Below are 21,677 nucleotides of genomic sequence, written 5' to 3' on the forward strand. Positions count from 1 at the left end.
TCCCCCTCGAAATTTTCGGGGACTGTATAAATGAAGCATATGATCGATCATGAACCGACGAGACTCAGTCTTGTTCACGAAGTAGCGAAGGAGGATCACGATCCTCCATAGAGATGGATTTGCCCGAGGCACACCTCGTACCTCTTGCAAAAATCCAGAACAATCGGGTCCACCGGGCCCAGTGTGAAGGGTTTAGTGTAAACACTCAAGTATCCCTCCACGTGGGTAGTAATGGCGTCCTCGGGTCCATAGACTACCACATCCTTGACTTCCCAATTGCAGTCCTTTCGGACCACGGGAAGAATGTCTTCGGTTACGGAGCATATGTACCTTGATGCTCCTTTACCCCCGATCTTATTTGCATGAGGGTTTCTCGACTTTAAAGTCGTCTACAATTGAACAGCCCCCGGGAATAAATATATTCAAGGGAGGCTCGGGGGCTGATTCGTCGGCAGCCACCTTAGAAGAAGCCATTTCGAGGGCAACTACTTCAGAAGTAGCTGCCTCAGTACCGGCGGCCGGTTGAGAAGATGAAAAGGCGACTTGTTGAGGAACAGATTTCGATGTTTTAGCCATTGTTATCTGGGGAAGTTTGAAAATTTAAAGAAAGAAGACGAAGGTTTGAAAAGACGAGTTTTGAAGGATGAAGATCAGAGTATGAAGATTTGAAAGAAATCTGGGTAAAACCTGAAAATCACTATGGAAGTTGAAGAACAAGGATGAAGATATGAAGATTTCGAAGAAATTTGGTGATAAGCTGGAAACCTCGAAGGTAAAAGCTTGGTCAAAAAGTAGAAAAAGAACAAAGGGTGAAAGCTTTTATAGGGAATCAAATGACACTTTACATTCGGAGGCAACCGGACGATGAGCGACACGTGTCCGAATGCAAAATGACGCGACTGATGGGACGTTTCTGCTCCTTCGTCGTAACGTACGGAGGAAGGAACCGGAGAGCATATATCGTTTCCCATCATTTCGGCAAACCTACTATCGGAGAAATGAGGAGACTATCTATATACGGGTAAAGCCGAGCCTAATGAGCACTCTGATTTTCCGGTGAGGCAAACGGAGCAAGAACATGACTGTAAGGAATCGGAATCAGAGCCAGGAGCCTCTCGTATCAGGGCCTGAGCAAAACACCTACCCTCGAAGCCATCGAGAACACGTGCCCTGAGTCCGGTTCGAGTCCCAAGATCTCGGAGAGCATTACCAAACGACCGCACACGATTAACAAAGGGTCGTAATATCCGTGCTCAACTGGATATCACGACGTGAATCTCAGCCCGTATCGGCAGAAAATCAGTGACTCGCGAAAAGGAAGATTTTTACCTTTCTTAGAATTGTACCTAGGGTAAAACTCCCCTAATATATAAAGGGGAGGCTGATTATTCATTAGACACTTTGTAACATGCATACCAAGGCAATATACTTATGTTTTCTCCATTTTTAAAGGTTATTCAAAGTTCTTGTTTTCGTTCATAAGTTCTTCATAACCTAAGGCAGGTTTCTCGTTAAGCCTTTAACCGAGCTCGAACTCACTATTATTATTGGTTTGGTTATCTAGTATATTCTTTATTTGCTTATTTAACGTCATTTATAACATGTATTGGATTAGTCATTAATCATATGTATTGGATTATGTATAAATTCAATTGTTATATTTTTTTAATGGCAAACAATTCAAGTCTTCCCTCTTCTCTCTTGTGCAACAAGAAAGGGGTCAATCGCTTCAACTTGGGAATCCATAAGCTTAATACCAGAAGATTAAACAGCGAGGTGAGGCCTAAAGTTGTGGCTTTCACAATGTTTTTGGAAAATCCAGTCATCGGGGATTTAATTGACACTGCATTGTCCGGCGGTATTGCCCTTTCCATGCAAAGAGAGGGGTCTTGATCAGGTGGGTCCTTTGCTTTCCTGGAAAACCATTTAATTCTTGCGTTAGCTTTTTCACTTTTAAGGTTACCCCAATCTCATACAGGGGAGCCAACCAACACTCAACTTTTCTAATCGGATTAATTCTGTTTTAAAGTCAAACCGAGTAAGGTTGTTTTAATTCTTAGCCTGAGAAGAGCAATCTTTGATATTGACTGTTTAAAACTTTGATGATATTCAGTTGTAAATTTTGATATGGCCTAAATGCACATGAATTTCTGCTGGTTTGTGGTTGAATTCTTCAATTTCGAAACTGCAACTTAAGAATACTGTAGGAAGCAGCAAAGGCGGCTTATTTTCTTTGATTTTTTTCTCATATCTTAGATGGCAGAGTTCTTCAGGCATTATCATCTTATTGCCAGTAAATTCTGACATGACGGTACCCAAGAGGTAAATCTTGTTGAGCTTTATGCGGAAGGCAAGTATATCTAAAAGAAAAATAGTTGAATCTGCTTGTCTTTACAATGCTCCTTATAAAAATTATGGTCTTAGCTTGTTGGTGCAAAGTTAGAGAGTTTCCTGTGAGTTCCTGTTAGCTCTCTGGTTACTTAAGTAAATTCATCTTTTTCCCTTTTTATTTCTCTCAAAGACAGCTTTAGAACAGCAAGTTAAATTACTGACAACACTAACTGATGCTATCAATTTGTTGATTTTGTGCGTTGACATGTTTAAGCATTATAATGGTATTCGACTTGGTGAAAATTTTACCAGGGACATCACATGATAGAACTGAGTTCATCACTTGAATGGCCATCTTTGATAAATTGTGACTCTACTAACTCGAGAAAGTTTAGAATACTACTATTGGGTAAGTTGTTTGTTTGTCAAAATGTCCTGGGTTTCATTGCATTCAGTTAAGCTTCTGATGGATCCTTAATGTGAAAGCTAATTCTCTTGTGCTAAGTATAGCAATGGAATAGCTTAGTTTTTCTGAATCTAATGTTGCAAGATATGCACTATGTTCATATATGGTGTATGTTAAGTATCTGATATCAGAACGAAAGTGGCAGGGGCTTATATTGTCTACTACTGCTAGTCTTGTGTGCATTTACTGCCATACAGATGTCTTGATTATCCGGCGTCGACCAAGTTTATGTACCTTTCCACTAGACATCAGATTGTTTTCTTTTTTGATGACCCGAAATCCGTCTGCAGCCAGCCCTTACGACCAACCTCAGTCTTCGAAACTCGGGATAATGGGCCTGCTCCTCTACCCATCTCCACTCAAAACGTCAGGCGCAATTTGCATGGCGCAAGGCTCAAACCTGTGACCTAAGTAACAAGTGCCTCAACCTTTGCTACTTGAACTAAGCCCTGAGGCAAGTCTAGTCATCAGAAATTATTCCAAGGTTGTATGCTTCTGGTAGTTAGCCGTAATCTCTGTAATGATTATAAGATGAAACAATACTGTGATGAGGATCTTCTTAATATATTTATGATGTTAGCCCAAAAACTATATTGGTTTTGCAGTGTTACAAAGTCTATGTTGTCTCCGTTAATGATTCTTTAAAATATTATCCGGCTTTAACCACTTCAATCGGACAACACTTGATCCCAAATAGATTTACTGCATTCTGCTGTCTCGTTTTCTTCTATTTACCAATATAACTGCTTCGTCTATATCCCCTTCTTCTTAGTTGAATGGAAGAGAAGCATAATGTGTATTCACTTAGTTGAATATAATTTCCCCTTCTTCTTTCATGTTTCCTACTTTCTCATTTCAAGATTCTAATTCTGTTAGAGTTCCAGATTTGGGATTAGTTTGTCCTTTTGTTTTTCAAGACCATGTTAGATGAAATAGCCCAATTTATGCTTATAGTTGGATTCCTTCATCTTATGGAAATAGTAACTACCTGTTCAGCTTGTCCATATTAGCATTGGGCCGGTCTTCATGCCCTGCTGGCCAATGTTCAGGTACCTTTTTTCAACCTACGCATGAAGCCTGCCTTTCATTCATTTAGTTCCTAATTTTTTTCGTGATTTGGCATTGTTTGTTTTTCCAGCTCTGGCCGCCAGGGAGCAATTCTAGCAGCTCTTATTTCTGGTCTCAACATAATAAAAATGCTTCTTTTGGGACTAGGATTATGGAAGGATGATGCGACTGTCAAGTCTATGAGCCGATTTGGAGACCACAGGTTTAGTAATTTGAAGAATATTTACAGCTTCTACCAAACAGTTTCATTAAATGATCTCTTGTTACAAAACTTAGCTATTACTAACAATAACAAGCTGTCACACAGCCAAAAACTGGTTCAGTTGAGGATGAGGTTGCTATCCAAATTTATTTAGGGTCATCCATCTCTTCAATCCTCATTTTTATTTTCTCCACTTCATTTCTCTAATGGAAACCGGGTATTCGTTAATTTCATTAAGCTGCAATCTATGAGTAATATGATGCTGCCAACATCTGTGAAAAACTGAACATGTTGACAATATTTATGCTTAAAAGTCTACCATCTCTTACATCGTAACTAAACGATGGGGAAGAAAATATTCTGAAAACATGCAACACCGCCAAATATGGCACTAGAGGCTAAGCCTAATTGCCTGGCAATCCCCATTTTCCTTCACTTGTTTGTGGTCCTAATTAAGCTAAGGATTACTTCTTTTGTCCGTCTATTGCCTTTTCTTCTTTGTTAAGCAAATTAATTGGCAACTTATAGTGTGGTTGGCATGTCTGTTACATTAGGGAGCTTCTCAAGGGACCGTTGTACTATGCCTTTACAATCACTTTGGCTTGTGCTGTATATTGGAGATATTCTCCTATTGCAATTGGACTAATTTGCAACCTTTATGCTGGTGATGGTATGCAATGCTGAGGCAACCCAATTCTACTCTATCTCTCCCCACAATCCTAACTGTTCAACTTATTAAGTTGGAACGGTTAGGCGTCCTTCCTGATTGTCTGGCAAGGTCTTAATAAATAGTAGTAAAAAAGATACCGTTTTCCTGCTCCAGGTATAGCTGACATTGTTGGCAGGAGGTTTGGAAAACAGTAACTCCCGTACAATAAAAAACAAATCATTTGCTGGTAGTATTGCGATGGCGGCTGCTGGTTTCTTAGCATCCATTGGGTAATTGAAGCTTCCTTGTTATCGTGCTGCTTAACCACTGCGGCTTGTTTACTGGTTTACATGTTTTGCTATAGATACTTGCACCATTTCTCCTTGTTTGGGTATATTCAGGAGAGCTCCCACACGGTTTTCGGCTTCTTGTTTGTGTCGCTTGCTGCAGCACTACTGGTAGAATCCCATCCTATAAGCACCGAACTTGATGACAACTTAACGGTTCCCTTAACCTCAGTGCTGGTGGGCAGTCTTGTTCTGTGATATCGGACTGTATCCTTATATGGATGGACCGTCAAACTTACAAATGCTAACTGAAAATGGAAATTTTGTTAGTCTTAACCCAGGATTGTGTATCAGTAGTCCTGGTCAATGTACAAGCCACTGCATTACACAATCTTGTTACTTTCTGTTGTTGTAGTACTTATTAAAAAACGCAGAGAAAGTATAGCAAGTGTGTTTTCTTATGAAACATTTCTTGAAATTCTTATATTTGTCAAAAACGTGTTTTTGTTTTCGTTTTTCCAAGAGCTTTTTGCACAAATGTTTTCAAAATGTTGTTTATGTGAAAGTGGTTTAAGGATTTTTCCTTTTTCTTTTAATTGTTCTTTCATCCACAAAACACTAGCAAATCATTTAAAAAAAGTTACATTTATCTAAACACGTTTTATATATTTTTGTTTGGAATTTGTGGTCCTAAACAAGTCAAAAAGAGGTCCAGAGTATTTGTGTGATTATAAAATTCTCATTAAGGGTATAATTGTAAGTTTAAGCTAAATTGTTTTCAAATTTAGAAAGAGGTCATTTTTTTTGGAACGGACCAAAAAGGAAATAGGTTCACGTAAACTGGAACGGAGGAAGTATTTATTAAGAAACGCAGAGAAAGTATACTAAGTGTATTTTCTTATGAAACATTTCTTGAAATTCTTATATTTGTCAAAAACGTGTTTTTGGTTTCGTTTTTCCAAGAGCTTTTTGCACAAATGTTTTCAAAATGTTGTTTGTGTGAAAGTGGTTTAAGGATTTTCCCTTTTTCTTTTAAATGTTCTTTCATCCATAAAACACTAGCAAATAATTAAAAAAAAGTTACATCTATCTAAAGTAATTAATGAAATTGCTCACCAACTTATTAAAGGAATACCTCAAGATTTTTTCTTTGTAAAATAAGTTGCAGACAAGAAACTAATTAGTAAGTAATATGAAGGAACATTTGCAAATTTTACGGTAACAAATGGAAGTAACTCGTTCTTTTTCAAGAAAAAAATAGCAAAGACTTTTCTAATTTTTCTTGAATCATTTTTTCCTTTTACGTCAGGTTTAGTTCATCTTTTGAGTCCCATTCAGTCACTAGTATTTCTTATGCTCATTGTTCCTTTTAGACCTAGTAACTAGGGCACGTGAGAGCACTTGACGTGTTCATGGTTGGGTATTTTTCTTTTATTGAAATCGAAATCAAACTCATTAGGCAAAATACATATGTTACGGCCCAAAATCCCATTGAGGATCGTGATGGCACCTAACCCGCTTGCTAAGCAAGCCAAAATTCAGTCAACAATAATATAAGCAGATTATTAAGCCATTAATTGGTTCATAATATAAATAGCAATGCACGATAAAGATCAATTCAATATATCATAAGTAAAAAATCGACGACAAGTTCTAAATACGCCACAACTATCCAACAAACGGCCAAAATTCGGTGTCACTGCATCACAAGCATATAATAAAAGTAACTAATATCAACGGGACAAAGCATCTGTCCGAAAAAAAAATACATAGAGAGGAATAGATAAGTAGGGAAGGGGAACTCCATGTGCTGTGAATCGGATCAAGTATAGTAGCTCACCATGAGGTCTCCAACAAAGTACTTCTACTCAACCCAATGGTACCACTAATACCAGTCTCGGAATCTGCAGAAGTATAGTATGAGTACAAAATTACGGTACTCAGTACGTATCAAATCTAGCGTTAAAGAAGTAGTGGTGAGGGGTTGACACCGACACTCGCTAGTAGTGTGATAAGAAAGTAAAAGCATAAAGTAAAGTTGTAGATAAGGCATGATATCATCAAATGGATACAAAGGCAAAACACACAGTAATACCTGCTATTTAGACATACTTTTCAAGTAAAGGAAGCATAATACATGTCAATATCTCAATTGCTACATAAATAATCGCTACACCCCCACACCTTCTCCCACGCATAAGGATTTATAAGTGGGGCTTTTGACACGGCCAATCGGCCGATGATACGAATGGGGACAGAGGGGGTCAAAAGTGGATTATACATTTCATTTTGCTTATGCCAGTTGTCCCATCAGGTGCTGCAACCGGAGCGGGGCAACCCATTTTACATGTGAAGCCGGCGCAATTTCCCAAGCATGGTATAGTATAAAAAGGTATTGCAGCCCTCTTCTCCCTCATTCTAGAGGATATCACCCACATAAGTTCTCCCAAAATGTTCTCAACGCCCCTTTAGAATTCCCAAACAGCCTAAGGCAAGGTCGAAGGTGCATCGGGGAGGATCTAGTGTGAAGGATCTTGGAATCGTCGCTATTATATCTATCATCTTATTGTATTGATTCTAGAGATTTGTTGGAGGCAGAATTAACCATCATAGAAGTGTAGCTAGTTCTTCAACAAGGTATGTAAGACAACTTTCTTTCCTAGCATGAGTTGGTGTAAGTCTCTCCTTCCCTCTAAAGGATTTCTGTATTTTAAGAATTGGTTTCATGAGTCCTTCTCAGTGACATTGTTCTTGTTCCAGTACATCCTTGTCAGTGGCATTCCTTCCAAAGTCTAAGATGTTCCAAGTTGGTATCCTGAGGTCGGAATGTAGGATTCATTCCGAGTTTAACCTTAATATCTCTTAAAATTAATCATGCATTGCACTTTTATGTATATCTATCTATTTTACTTCACCAAGCCGTGCTATAGACGGTCGGGTACGACACTTATTGTGCAACCACTGATCAGTTGAGTATGATGTGAAATGTTACAGAGCCATTGTGTGGCCGGGTATGATCGAGTCCTCTAAGAGGCCGGGTACGGAGTGATGTGATATGAAAGATTGCCGAGCCCTTGTGTGGCAGGGTACGACCAAGTCCTTTGGAGACCAGGTACGCCAAGTTTTGTTAAGATCGGGTACAAGCGAGATCCTTGAGGCCGAGTACAATGTAATAATAATATAAGACTTTACCGAGTCCTCTTCGAGGCCGGGTACTATATGAAGTAATACGCCCCCAAATAGTGGCCGAGTAATATTGTATTATAATTATAATCAATGCATAGTCTCCATGAGTGCCCTAACCCTTTATAAAGCTTGCATATTTTTAAGTCTTATGGTTTCCACAATTTACGCCCGCGGTGGCGTATCTTCGATATTCAGGTTAAAATCATGTATTCATATCTCTTACGATCATGTCTTTGAATTTCCTACCTTCTCAGTCTTACATACTTGGTACATTTTCCGTACTGACGCCCCATTTTCTTTTGGGCATTATGCGCATGCCCACAAGTGCAAATAGACTTGGTGATGCCCCTCCTCAGTAAGTGCACGATTTAGATGATTGGTTGTCGCTCTCCATTTCTCCGGAGTAGTTTCTCAAAAGTCGATAGGTACTAAAGTATATGTTCCAATCATTTTGGGTACGGTGGGGCCCTGTCTCGACCAAGTTGCATATAAGTATATTTCTTTTGGTACTCTTAGAGGCTCGCAGACTAGAATTTGGTTGTATGTAAAAAGGTGGATAATGGCTGTTTAGGTACAATTATAAATATGTATACAATGTTAGTGTTTCTTTTGCAAGTCAGCTATACACATCTTAAATTTCCAATATTACTACTTGGAGGCCTCGTTGGCCCAGGATTTATGATTAAAAATATATAAGCATGGACGTCGGTTCACACAGGCCTTCGGGAGTCGTGTGCCAGTCGTACCTCCCAAGGTTGGGGTATGACAAACTTGGCATCAAAGCAGGCCAGTCAGGGAGTCTGCAAGACGTATCTAGTATGGTCTTGTTTATGGGTATGTCGTACACCATACTTATAAATAGGAGGCTACATGATATCTAGGATGAATACCCTTCTTTCTAATCTAGATCGTGCGATAGAGCTGAGTCGTAAGTATTCATTTCCAATCCTTATCTTGTTTATGCTTATAGCATATACCTACTGTGAGACGCCAAGCAGTTATTGAGGGATTGGATGAAGAAGTAGGAGAAGGTACCAGTCAGGTTCCACTTACCCCTATGGGTGAACATGGACCATACGATGAGGCTGGTACTCAGGTCTCGAAGACAGCACCACCAGCCCCGGGACAACATAGAGAAGCTAATGTACCTCATATTCCTCTTCCGATTGTTTTTGAATAGGATTTAGATATGAGAAGTGCAGTGCAGTTGTTGACTCGATTAGTGGCCTCTCAAGCCCAATATCAGGCCACTTCCACCTTAGCTAGATTCGTTAGTACGAGAGTTCGGGATTTCATAAATTTGGACCCCCCGGTATTCATACTAACGGATCCAAATAAAGATCCCTAATTTTTCTAGATCAAATACAGCGGACTTTACGAGTTATTCATGCCACTGATACTGAGTCCGTAGCACTTGACTCTTACAGATTGCGGGATATAGTTGGGACTTGGTATGAGACTTGGGACCAGTCTAGGGGATTATTTGCCGCAGCAGCAGGGTAGAGAGAATTTTCTGAGGCATTCTTGCAGCAGTATCTGCCCGTTGAACTCTGCCGATCAAGGAAAGATAGATTTTTACGGTTGGAGCAAGGTAATATGAGTAACCGAGAGTATAGCATGAAATTTAACTCCTTGGCTAAGTATGCTCCCTCAGCGGTGGCTGAGATGAGTGATCGGGTACATCGATTTATGGGCGGTTTGGGACCACATCTGATAAATGAATGTACCATAACTTCTTTAAATCTGATAATGAATATAGCTCATATTCAAGCTTATGCACAGAGCTTGGAGGATCGAAAAAGGCAACAGCGGGCTGCTCGAGAGCATGATCGGAGCCAACATAAGAGAGCTCGATCTACAGGTGATATGGGAGAATCAGGAGGTGAGTTTAGACCTCCGTTTCCTCGGCATCCTTCTCACCTCGCGGCTAGTGCGACATCATAGTTATAGGGTCAGTACCATGATCGGATCACCTACTCCGGTCAAGGTCCGAACCCTCGAGGACATAGCTCACAATATAGTGGATACCCTAGTAAGATGAAGCCCCTGGTGCCATATTATGGCCGATGTGGTAGGAATCATATTGGTCATTATTGCCAGGTTTCAGACTTGTGTTATTCTTGTAGGCAGCCCAGTCATATCATACGCTTTTGTCCAGTTAGAAATGTGGGTGGCGCGATGCCGCCAACGGAACTTGCAACAACTTCTTTGTCGATAGCGAATCCTCATGAGCAAGGTATGCAACCTTCAGTGGGGAGAGGTAGAGATAGAGGTGGAATGACCAGCTCGGGTGGACAACAACAGAATCGCATCTATGCATTGTCAGGACGACAGAACCTAGAGTCATCACTGGACGTGATTATAGGTATACTAACCGTATTCTCCATTACTATGTATGCATTGATCTATCCGGGTTCCACGTTGTCGTATATTTCCCCATTTGTTGCTAGTAATTGGTAATGTACCCGAATGGTTACAACAATCATTTGAAGTATACATGCCCAAGGGTGAGTCCATGGTAGTTAGGCGAATATATCAAGATTGTGATGTGATGATTTATGATCACCATACCTTAGCTGATTTGAATGAGTTATAGATGATAGAATTTGATGTTATTATGGGTATGGATTGGCTAGACTCTTGCTATGCTACGGCGTATTGTTGGATAAAAGTTGTTCACTTTAACTTTCAGGGAGAGCCTGTTGTCGAATGTAAGGGTGGTGTGGCAGCGCCAAGAGGAAAGTTTATTTCTTACCTTAAGGCTCAAAAGATGATCAAGAAAGGGTGTTTCTATCATTTGGTGTGAGTGATGCAAGCGGAGGCAAAGCCTCCAACACTTCAATCGATTTCGATTGTTAATGAATTTCCTGATGTATTCCCTGACGATCTCCTGGGTATTCCACCCGAGAGAGAGATTGAGTTTGCCATCAATGTACCACCCGATATGCAACCAATATCTATTCCTCCGTACATGATGGCTCATGCCGAGTTGAAGGAACTAAAAGAAAAGTTGAAGGACCTTCTTGATAAGGGCTTTATCCGACCCAGTATTTCCCTGTGGGGAGCCCCAGTACTATATTTTTGAAATAAAGATGGTTCATTGAGTATGTGTACTGATTATCGACAGTTGAATAGTGTGACCATTAAGAACAAGTATTTGCTCCCCAGAATCGATGATTTGTTTGATCAATTGCAAGGCGCTATTTTTCGAAGATCGATATGAGATCTGGGTATCATCAGTTAAGAATTACGGAAGAAGAAGTTCCAAAGACAGTCTTTCAGACCAGTTCTGGCCATTACAAGTTTCTCATCATGTCCTTTAGACTAACCAATGCACCAACAGCCTTCATAGATCTGATGAATTGGGTGTTCAAACCATTTCTGGATATTTTTGTGATCGTATTCATAGATGATATTTTGGTGTATTCTCGATCAGAAGCAGAACACACATAGCAATTACAAAAGGTCATATGCACGCTCCGGGATGACAAGTTATATACTACGTTTCCCAAGTGCGAGTTCTGGCTGAACTCGGTGGCTTTTATTAGGCACATAACATCGAGTGAGGGTATAAAAGTTTATAGTCAAAAGGTCGACATAGTCAAGGATTGGCCAAGGAATACGATCCCTACGGAAGTGCGCATCTTGTTGGGCCTAGGCGGCTCCTACCGAAGGTTTGGGGAAAATTTCTCGTCTTTAGTTACTCCGTTAACAAAGTTGACGCATAAGGCAGCAAACTTTTGGTGGACCGATGTTTGTGAGAAAAGCTTCCAAGAGTTAAAGGACAGGTTAACCTCGGCGCCAGTTCTAACCCTTCCTGAAGGACCCGAGGGGTACGTTATAAATTGTGATGCTTCTAGAGTGGGATTGGGAACTATTTTAATGCAACACGGGAGACGTAACGATCGGGATGGTCGTTTTGAGTATTGTAGCATTGTTTACCCATTTATCGCTTCTTCTATATTTAATTATAGTTATGTGACTTGTCGGGGTGGTTGGTTTGGTTCCGGAGATGTTTCAGAGTGAAATAGGACACTTAGTCCCAAGGTTGAAGGCTTAAGTTGAAAGAGTTGATCGGAGTTTGACTTTTGTGTAGACGACTCTGGAATGCAGTTTTGATGGTTACGATAGCTTTGTATGGTGATTTTGAACTTAGACGTATGTCTGTATGTTGATTTGAGGTCAGTAGGTCATTTTGGCTTGACTTGGCGAAAGTTGGGAAGTTGATGGTTTGTAAGGTTGAGAAGTTTGACCGAGAGTTAATTTTGTTGATATCGGGTTTGAATTTTGGTTTTGAGAGCTGGAATAGGTCTGTTATGTAATTTATGACTTGTGTGCAAAAATTGAGGTCAATCGGAGTTGGTTTGGTATGATTCGACATTAGTTTTAGAAGCTAGAAGTTCTTAAGTTCATTAGGCTTGGATTGGGGTGCAATTCGTGATTTCGGTGTTGGATGATGTGATTTGAGGCTTCGACTAAGTTCGTATCCCATTTTAGTACTTGTTGGTATGTTTGGATGGGGTCTCGATGGCCTCAGGTGTGTTTCGGATCAAGTGCGGACTCACTTTGGACTTTATTTGATTGAGATGTTTGTGCTTCTGGTTTCCTTTTTCGCGATCACGAGGAGAGGGACGCGAGTTCTATGCGATCGCATGGTTAAGGCTGCGATTGTGAAGCCTTGAGGGAGTTGTATTATGCGTTTGTGTGAGAGGAGACGCATTCGAGGAGAAGGAAGAGGAGGTCTGTGATTTCCATGCGTTGTTCAGCGCGATCGCATGAGGCTGTCCGCGATCGCGTAGGGCAGGGAAACTATTCACCGTATTCGCGACTTGGAGTGTGCGTTTGCATAGAAGGTTTTTGGCTACTGAAGGATTTGTTCTTCGCGATCGCATGGAAAATTCCGTGATCGCGTGGGAAATTGCGCGATCGCGTAGTATAATCACTGAGTAGAAGATATTTTATTCCAAATCGAGGGTTAGAGTACCATTTTCATATTGTGAGTTGTAGAGCTCGATTTCGGGCGATCTTGGAAGGGGTTTTCATGCCTTGGATCGGGGTAAGTGTTTTTGACTTGGATTTGTTAATATTTCATGATTCTATCTTCGTTTTTAGCATTTAAATAGTGAATTAAAGTGAAGAAACGGGGGATTTTGTGAAGACTTTTCAAAAATACAAAATTGGAGGTTTGAAGGTCTATTTGAGATCGGAATTGAATGATTTTGGTATGGTTGGACTCGTAATTGAATGTGTGTTCGGATTTTATTAATTTTGTTGGGTTTCGAGGTGTGGACTCGGGGTTGAATTTTTGATTTTTGATAAAGAACAAAAGTTTATTGTTTGAAGTTATTTCCTATGGCATTATTTATTGATATTGAGTTGTTTGTTACTAGATTCGAGACGTTTGGAGGCCAATACTGTAAGGCCCCGTAAAATCTCGTCAAGGAATTTATGGTTTCGTGGTGCCGAGGTAGGCCTATGTATTTGAGGATTACAGACTTTTTGGGTTGAAGAATGCTCTGAGGAGTAGATGGAAATTTTTGATAGAATAAGGCAATTCTGCGATCTGTTTCGCGATCGCAGAACCGTTTCGCGGGATGCATAATCATTACAGAGTTGAGCAGAAAGTTTTTAAATTTTGAAGGTCATTTTTCGGTCCATTCTGCGATCGCATATCTATTTCGCGGTCCGCATTTTCTGTGGCAGTTTTGGCACAAAGAATTTTGTTGGGTCATTATACGGTTTAATCTGCGACAACAAAAGTGGTCTGCAGACCGCAGACCTGTCGCAGATCGGTCCAGACCAGCCCAGTTCTTAGCATCATTGTCGCGGCCCATTTTGCAGGTCGCATATCAATTATGTGGTCCATTATGCGACCGCAGACCTGAGTTCGGAGGGTCGATTTTCCTATTTTTCTAACCCAACCCAATTTTAATGAATAGCCTTTGGGGCTTATTTTGGAATGATTGTATGATGATTTTAGAGAGAGGTAAGAGCATTTTAGAGAGAGAATGAGGAAATCTAGCATTCTAATCATCCAATCCTGCACCAACCTTCAAAAATCAAGGAAGTCAATCACTAGATTATCATCTATCCGAGTAAGTCCTACTCCTAAGCTTTCATGCAAGAGGTTATGAGTTCTAGTGTATTGTGGGGATAGAAATAGGCCATGCATGTGACAACGGGTTGTAGTATGTGGGGTAATGAACCATTTTGGGTAGTTATTGTTGCAATTGGTTGAGGGAGGAAGGGATTACCATTGTAGGGCTTCGTAGTCTATCTTGCATGCTAGGTGTTTGAAAATATTCCTAGAAGAGTTACACCATGGGAATCCTTCTAATTATTAACTGATTTTCGCTATCTTCCTATAGATTATTATTGCTAGAAGTGTGGGGCGTTGTAGTAACTTAAGGAAAGCTCAAATAAGGTATGTTGGCTAAACTACTCTCTTATAAATAAATTCCATGATGTTCCCATAAGTTTCAAGTATGGTTGGCTCAAGTTCCTTATTCCCAAAATTCGATTGTCCCAAGTAAGCAAAGTGTCAAGAATTATGTATTCAAAAATATGTTCCAAATGTTCCTATCACATTATGTTATCCTTCGGGAATGTGTTCAAGAATGATATGTATATTAAAATGTTATGGCTTTGAGTCGTGTTTCAAATGAAAGTCCATTATGCTCAACTTAGAGAGAATACTCAGTGCGTCTAAAACTCCTATTGCTCATATATATTAATTAAGGCCTTGATTTCGAATGTTCATATTGTTGATAATCTATAAAGATGCTTGAAAGTGAAAGAAGTGAGTTAGGGGTATAAAGTGTGGTCAACGTACCAAGGATGAAAATTATATTTGTGGCCAATAGTGCCAAGGAAATGAAGTAATGTGAGAAATGTTATGAAATGAGCCTTGATTCAGCTGTTCCAAATTGACTCCAAAAATAGATATGCCTAAAAGCTTATGTACTCAAGTCATGCCCAAATGTGGTTATTTTAACTAATGTTATGCTTTGTAAATATTTCCAATGTGTTTTGAGCTCTTATATATTCATGAGTTGAAATTGTGTCCCTTTTGGGAAAAAGTATTTGAAGAATAAATGATGTGTTACTCGGTTATGATTTTAACTTGGGTTTCGATTTTCAACCATTCTACTCCATTTCTTGGAAAGGAATCCATTGTATTTAAAGTTTTCATTACTAATGAACCTAAAGTTGTGATTTTCGGAATATTCTATTTGTTGATATTTGTGATGATAATCCTTGTAAGTAAAGAAATGAAAGTGTGGAATATAAGATACGGCCACCGTGGCTTAGGATGAAGAATCATAAGTATGGCCAAGAGAGCCAATGTGATTTTAGGCCTTCAGGAGGCTTTGGCCTAGATTTGGAAGTATGTACTAGCCTTGCACAGGAAGCTTCAGTTCCAGCTGCACCAGCCATTTCTCAGGCCGGGGGAGGTGCTTAGACTCCTACCGCACGTACTCCAGAGCAGGTAGCTCAAGGACTCCAGACACCGGGGGTATTACCAGCCCAGCCGGTTGCTGCTACTCGAGCCGAGGTTGACCCACCTATGAGTGATGAGGAGCAAAAGAGACTAGATAAGTTTGGGAAGCTTAAGCCTCCAGAGTTCAGCGGGGAGGAGTCAGAGAAGGCCCAGGATTTCCTAGATCGGTGTCAGCAAATTCTTCGCACATCGGGTATTTTGGAGACTAGTGGAGTTATATTTACCATTTTTTAGCTGACTGGGAGAGCCTACCGATGGTGGAAGGCCTATGAGTTGAGAAGGCCAATTTGCATAGTGCCACTTTAATGGCATGCGTTATCCATTCTCTTTATAGAGAAGTTTGTTCCACAGACCCGCAGGGAGGAGCTGCTTAGAGATTTTGAGCTGCTATGCCAAGGATATATGATTATGAACCAGTATGAGATGAGATTCGTAGATTTGGCCTGTCATGCTATATGGTTGGTTCCCATAGAGAGAGAGGATCAGGAGGTTCATTGATGGCCTCAACTATGGCCTACGTTATAGTTTGGCCCGAAAGGCCGAGACAGATGCTAGGTTTGACCAGGTGGTCGAGATTTCTAGGCATTTGGAGTTTGTTCGCAGGCTTGAGCAAGAGGGCAAGAGGCCCCGTAGTTTTGGTGGTTTTAGTGGTACCTCGTTTGGAGGTCATTCATATCACAGCAGAGGTCGTCCTTACATGCCCGCTCAGATGGCTCGTTCGGTTCATTGTAGCACATCAGCTAGTCATGGTTCATACAGTGCTCGCACGAATCAGTCATCTTTTTGTTCCCTCTCAGCGCAGAGTTCATCATGTGCTCTATCAGTTCAGGGTTCATCTGTACCGGGTCCTTCCAGTGGTTATTCCAATTCTCGGGTCCGATACAGGCCCCACCACCATTTACGGCTCGAGGTTGTTATGATTATGGAGAGTTGGGGTATGTGAGGAAGTATTGTCCCTGTCACTATAGAGGTCCAGTGCAGTAGGGAGGCTAGTCTATGACCCATGCACTAGTTACTACACCACCCGCTCAGCTAGCTCGGGGTGGAGGTCGTACGGGTTGAGGTCACCCCAGCGGGGGAGGTCAGACATGTGGTGGTCAGGCTCGATGTTATGCTTTTCCTGCCAAGCCAGAGGCAGTTGCTTTAGATGCAGTGATCACAGGTACTGTACAGTATGCCACATGGATGCTTCCATATTATTTGATCTTGGTTCCACTTATTCATATGTATCATCATACTTTGCTCATTATTTGGATATGCCCCGTGATTCCTTTGTTACACATGTTCATGTATCTATGTTGGTGGTGGATTCTATTATTTTGGACTGTGTATATCGGTCGTGTGTGGTTACTATTAGGAGATTAAAGATGAGAGTTGATTTTCTACTACTTAGTATGGTTGATTTTGACGTGATTCTAGGCATGGATAGGTTGTCACCATGTCATGCTATTCTGGATTGTCACGCTAAGACCGTGACGTTGGAGATGCTGGGATTGCCTAGGATTGAGTGGAGAGGTTCTTTGGAATTTGTTTCTGGTAGAGTGATTTCATATTTGAAAGTCCAACGGATGGTTGGGAAGGGATGATTTACATATTTGGCCTTTGTAAGGGATGTTGGTGCTGATACTCTTGCCATTGAGTCTATTCCGGTAGTGTGAGATTTTCTGGATGTGTTTCCTGCAGACCTACCGGGCATGCTACCCGACATGGACTTTGGTTTTGGTATTGAGTTGGTGTCGGGTACTCAACCCATGTCTACTCCTCCGTATAGTATGGTGCCAGCAGAGTTGAAGGAATTGAAAGAACATCTTTAGGAGCTTCTTGATAAAGGGTTCATTAGGCCTAGTGTGTCGCCTTGGGGTGCACCAGTTCTTTTTGTGAAGAAGAAGGATGGTAAATTGCGGATGTGCATTGATTATAGGCAGTTGAACAAAGTTTCAATTAAGAAGAAGTATCATTTACCACGTATTGATGACTTATTTTACTAGCTTCAGGGAGCTAAAGTGTTCTCTGAGATTGATTTGAGGTCGGGGTATCACCAGTTGAAGATTTGGGATTATGATATCCTGAAGATGGCATTTAGGACCAACTACGGCCACTACGAGTTCCTTGTGATGTCTTTTGGGCTGACCAATGCCCCAGCATCATTTATACATCCGATGAATAATATATTCCAGCCATATCTTGATTATTTTGTTATAGTATTCATTGATGATATACCGGTGTACTCACATAGCCAGGAGGAGCATGCGCATCATCTGAGGATTGTACTACAAATGTTGATGGAGTAGAAGCTTTATGCTAAATTCTTCAAGTGTGAGTTCTGGCTTGATTCTGTGGCATTCTTGGGGCACGTGGTGTATAATGAGGGCATCAAGGTAGATGCGAAGACGATTGAGGTAGTTTAGAGTTAGCCCAGATCATCTTCAGCTACTGAGATTCAGAGTTTTCTTAGCTTGGCTGAATATTATCGCTGTTTCATGGAGGGATTTCTCGTCCATTATTGTACCTTTGACTAGATTGACCCAGAAGGGTGCCCCATTCAGGTGGTCTGATAAGTGTGAGGAGCGATTTTAGAAGCTCAAGACTGCCTTGACCACATGCTCAGTTCTAGTTTTGCCTTCAGCATCGGGTTCCTATACTATGTATTGTGATGCTTCTCGGATTGGTATTTAGTGTGTGTTGATGTAGGAGGTTAAAGTGATTGCTTATGTTTCACGCCAGTTGAAGCCCCATGAGAAGAACTATCACGTTCATTCTTTAGAGTTGGCTGCCATCGTTCATGCATTGAACATTTAGAGGCATTATCTCTACGGTGAGTCTTGTGATGTATTTACCGATCACCAGAGTTTACAACACCTGTTCAAGTAAAAGGATCTAAATTTGAGGCAGCGGAGATGGTTGGAGCTCTTAAAAGACTATGATATTTACCATTTTGCATCATCCCGGGAAGGCCAATGTGGTGGTTGATGCCTTGAGTAAAAAGGCGGTGAGTATAGGTAGCCTTTCATATATTCCTGTTGGTGAGAGGCTGCTTGCAGCCGATGTTCAGGCCTTGGTCAATCAGTTCGTGAGGTTATATTTCGGAGCCTAATCGAGTTCTAGCTTGCGTGGTTTCTGGGTCTTCCTTATTTGAGCACAACAGAGACTGTCGGAATGACGACTCCTATTTGCTTGTCCTTAAGGACACGGTACATCACGGTGATGCCAAGGAGGTTTCTATTAGAGATGATGGGATGTTGCGGATGCAGGGTCGGATTTGTGTGCCCAATGTGGATGGGTTACGTGAGTAGATTCTTGAGAAGGCCTACAATTTGCGGTATTCCATTTGTCCAGGTGCCATAAAGATGTATCAGGACTTGAGGCGGCACTATTGGTGGAGGAGAATGAAGAAATATATAGTAGAGTATATGGCTCGGTTCTTGAACTGTCAGCAGGTGAAGTATGAGCATCAGAGGCCGAGCGGTTTGCTTCGGAGACTTGAGATTCCTGAGTGGAAATGGGAGTGTGTTACTATGCAGTTCGTTGTTGGGCTCCCACGGACTTTGAAGAAATTTGATGCTATTTGGGTGATTGTGAACCGGTTGACTAAGTCCACACATTTCATTCCGGTTGTGACTACCTATTATATGGAGCAGTTGGCTGAGATCTATATCCGCGAGATGTTCTCCTTCACGGTGTGCCGGTGTCCATTATTTCTTATTGGGACACATAGTTCACATCGCAGTCTTGGAGGGTAGTGCAACGAGAGTTGGGCACACGGGTTGAGTTGAGTACATCATTCCACCCCCAGATGGACGGACATTCCGAGCCCACCATTCAGATATTGGAGGATATGCTACACGCTTGTGTTATGGATTTCGGAGCTTCTTGGGAGCAGTTTCTACCGCTTGTAAAGTTTGCCTACAATAACAGCTATTAATCGAGTATTCAGATGGATCCTTATGAGGCCTTATATGGGAGGCGGTGTCATTCTCCAGTGGGTTGGTTTGATCCGGGAGAGGCTAGGTTGTTGGGTACTGATTTGGTTCAGAAAGCCTTAGAGAAAGTCAAGTTGATTCAGGATCGGCTTCACACAACACAGTCTAGACAGAAGAGTTAGGCTGATCGGAAGGTTCGTGATGTTACATATATGGTGGGAGAGAAGGTATTGCTCAGAGTATCTCCCATGAAGGGTGTGATTAGGTTCGGGAAGAAGGGCAAGCTGAGCCCTCGATATATTGGTCATTTTGAGGTGCTTGAGAGGATTGGAGAGGTGGCCTACAAGCTAGAATTATCACCTAGTTTATCGGGTGTTCACTCAGTGTTTCATATTTCTATGATCTGGAAGTATTATGGAGATTCGTCTCATGTTTTGGATTTCAGCACGGTTTAATTAGATGGGGATTTGACTTATGATGTGGAGCCGGTGGCCATTTTGGATCGGCAGGTTGTGAAGTTGAGATCAAAGAATATAGCTTCAGTGAAAGTTCAGTGGAGAGGCCAGCCAGTCGAGGAGGCTACTTGGGAGACCGAGCTAGAGATGTGGTAGCAGCTATCCACACCTATTTGAGACTCCAAGTATGATTCTAGACCCGTTCGAGGATGAATGTTTGTTTGAGAGGGGAAGAATGTCACGACCCGACCGACCATTTTGAGTATTATAGCCATGTTTCCCTATTTATCACTTCTTCTAAGTTTAATTATGGTTATGTGACTTGCCGGGGTTGTTACTTTGTTTCCAGGGATGATTCGGAGTGAAATGGGACACTTAGTCCCAAGGTTGAAGGCTTAAATAGAAAGAGTTGACCGGAGTTTGACTTTTATGTAGACGACTCCGTAATGGAGTTTTGATGGTTCTGATAGCTTCATATGGTGATTTTGGACTTAGGCGTATGTCCAGATATTGATTTGGAGGTCCGTAGGTCATTTTGGCTTGAATAGGCGAAAGTTGGGAAGTTGAAGGTTTGGAAGGTTAAAAAATTTGACTGAAAGTTGATTTTGTTGATATTGGGCTCAGATTGTTGTTCAGAGAGTTGGAATAGGTCCGTTGTTTCATTTATGATTTGTGTGCAAAATTTGAGGTCAATCGGAGTTGGTTTGGTATGATTCGACATTAGTTTTAGAAGCTAGAAGTTCATAAGTTCATTAGGCTTGGATTGGGGTGTAATTCATGATTTTCGGTGTTGGCTGATGTGATTTGAGGCTTCGACTAAATTTGTATCGTGTTTTAAGACCTGTTTGTGTGTTTGGATGGGGTCCCGGGGGCCTCAAGTGCATTTCGGATCAATTTCGTACTCACTTTGGACTTTATTGAATTGTTGATGTTTGTGCTTCTGGTTTCCTCTTTCGCAATCACGAGGAGAGGGACGCGATCGCGGAGGGTAAGGTTTGAAAGGTGGGAATTGTTTCTATGCCATCGCATGGTTAAGGGTGCGATCGCAAAGCCTTGAGGGATGTGTTACACGATCGTGTGAGAGGAGATGCGTTCGCGAAGAAGGAAGGGGAGGCCTGGGATTTCCACACGTTGTTCAGTACGATCGTGTGAGGTTGTCCACGATCGCGTAGGTCAGGGAAATTAGTCACCACGTACCTGGAGTGTGCATTCACGTAGAAGGTTTTTGGATACTGAATTTTTTGTTCTTCACGATCGCATGGGAATTTCCGCGATCGCATAGTGTAATCACTGGACATCAGATATTTAATTAGAGTACCATTTTCATATTTTGAGTTGTATAGCTCAGCTTTGGGCAATCTTGGAGGGGATTTTCATGTCTTGGGTCAGAGTAAGTATTTTTTACTTGGATTTGTTAATATTTCATGATTCCATATTTGTTTTTAGCATTTAAATAGTGAATTAAAGTGAAGAAATGGGGGATTTTATAGAAACTTTTCAAAAAAGAAATATGGAGGTTTGAAGGTTGATTTGAGGTCAGAATTGGATGATTTTTGTATGGTTGGACTCGTAATCGAATGGGTTATTCGGATTTTATGAATTTTATCGGGTT

General features: G+C 41.2%; 1 protein-coding gene across 1 annotated transcript; it reads left to right on the forward strand.

Moving 5' to 3' along the window:
- Window positions 1-1,668: 1,668 nt before the first annotated feature.
- On the forward strand, window positions 1,669-5,525 carry LOC104098382 (probable phytol kinase 2, chloroplastic). The gene is given in 9 exon segments (XM_070183324.1): window positions 1,669-1,886; window positions 2,257-2,322; window positions 2,995-3,079; window positions 3,794-3,846; window positions 3,936-4,067; window positions 4,622-4,737; window positions 4,891-4,943; window positions 4,945-5,006; window positions 5,081-5,525. Coding segments are annotated over 9 exon segments (966 nt in total). The 3' UTR covers window positions 5,262-5,525.
- The last annotated feature ends 16,152 nt before the right edge of the window (window positions 5,526-21,677 follow it).

This window comes from Nicotiana tomentosiformis, chromosome 8 (assembly GCF_000390325.3).
Source record: "Nicotiana tomentosiformis chromosome 8, ASM39032v3, whole genome shotgun sequence".
Classification (NCBI taxonomy): domain Eukaryota; kingdom Viridiplantae; phylum Streptophyta; class Magnoliopsida; order Solanales; family Solanaceae; genus Nicotiana; species Nicotiana tomentosiformis.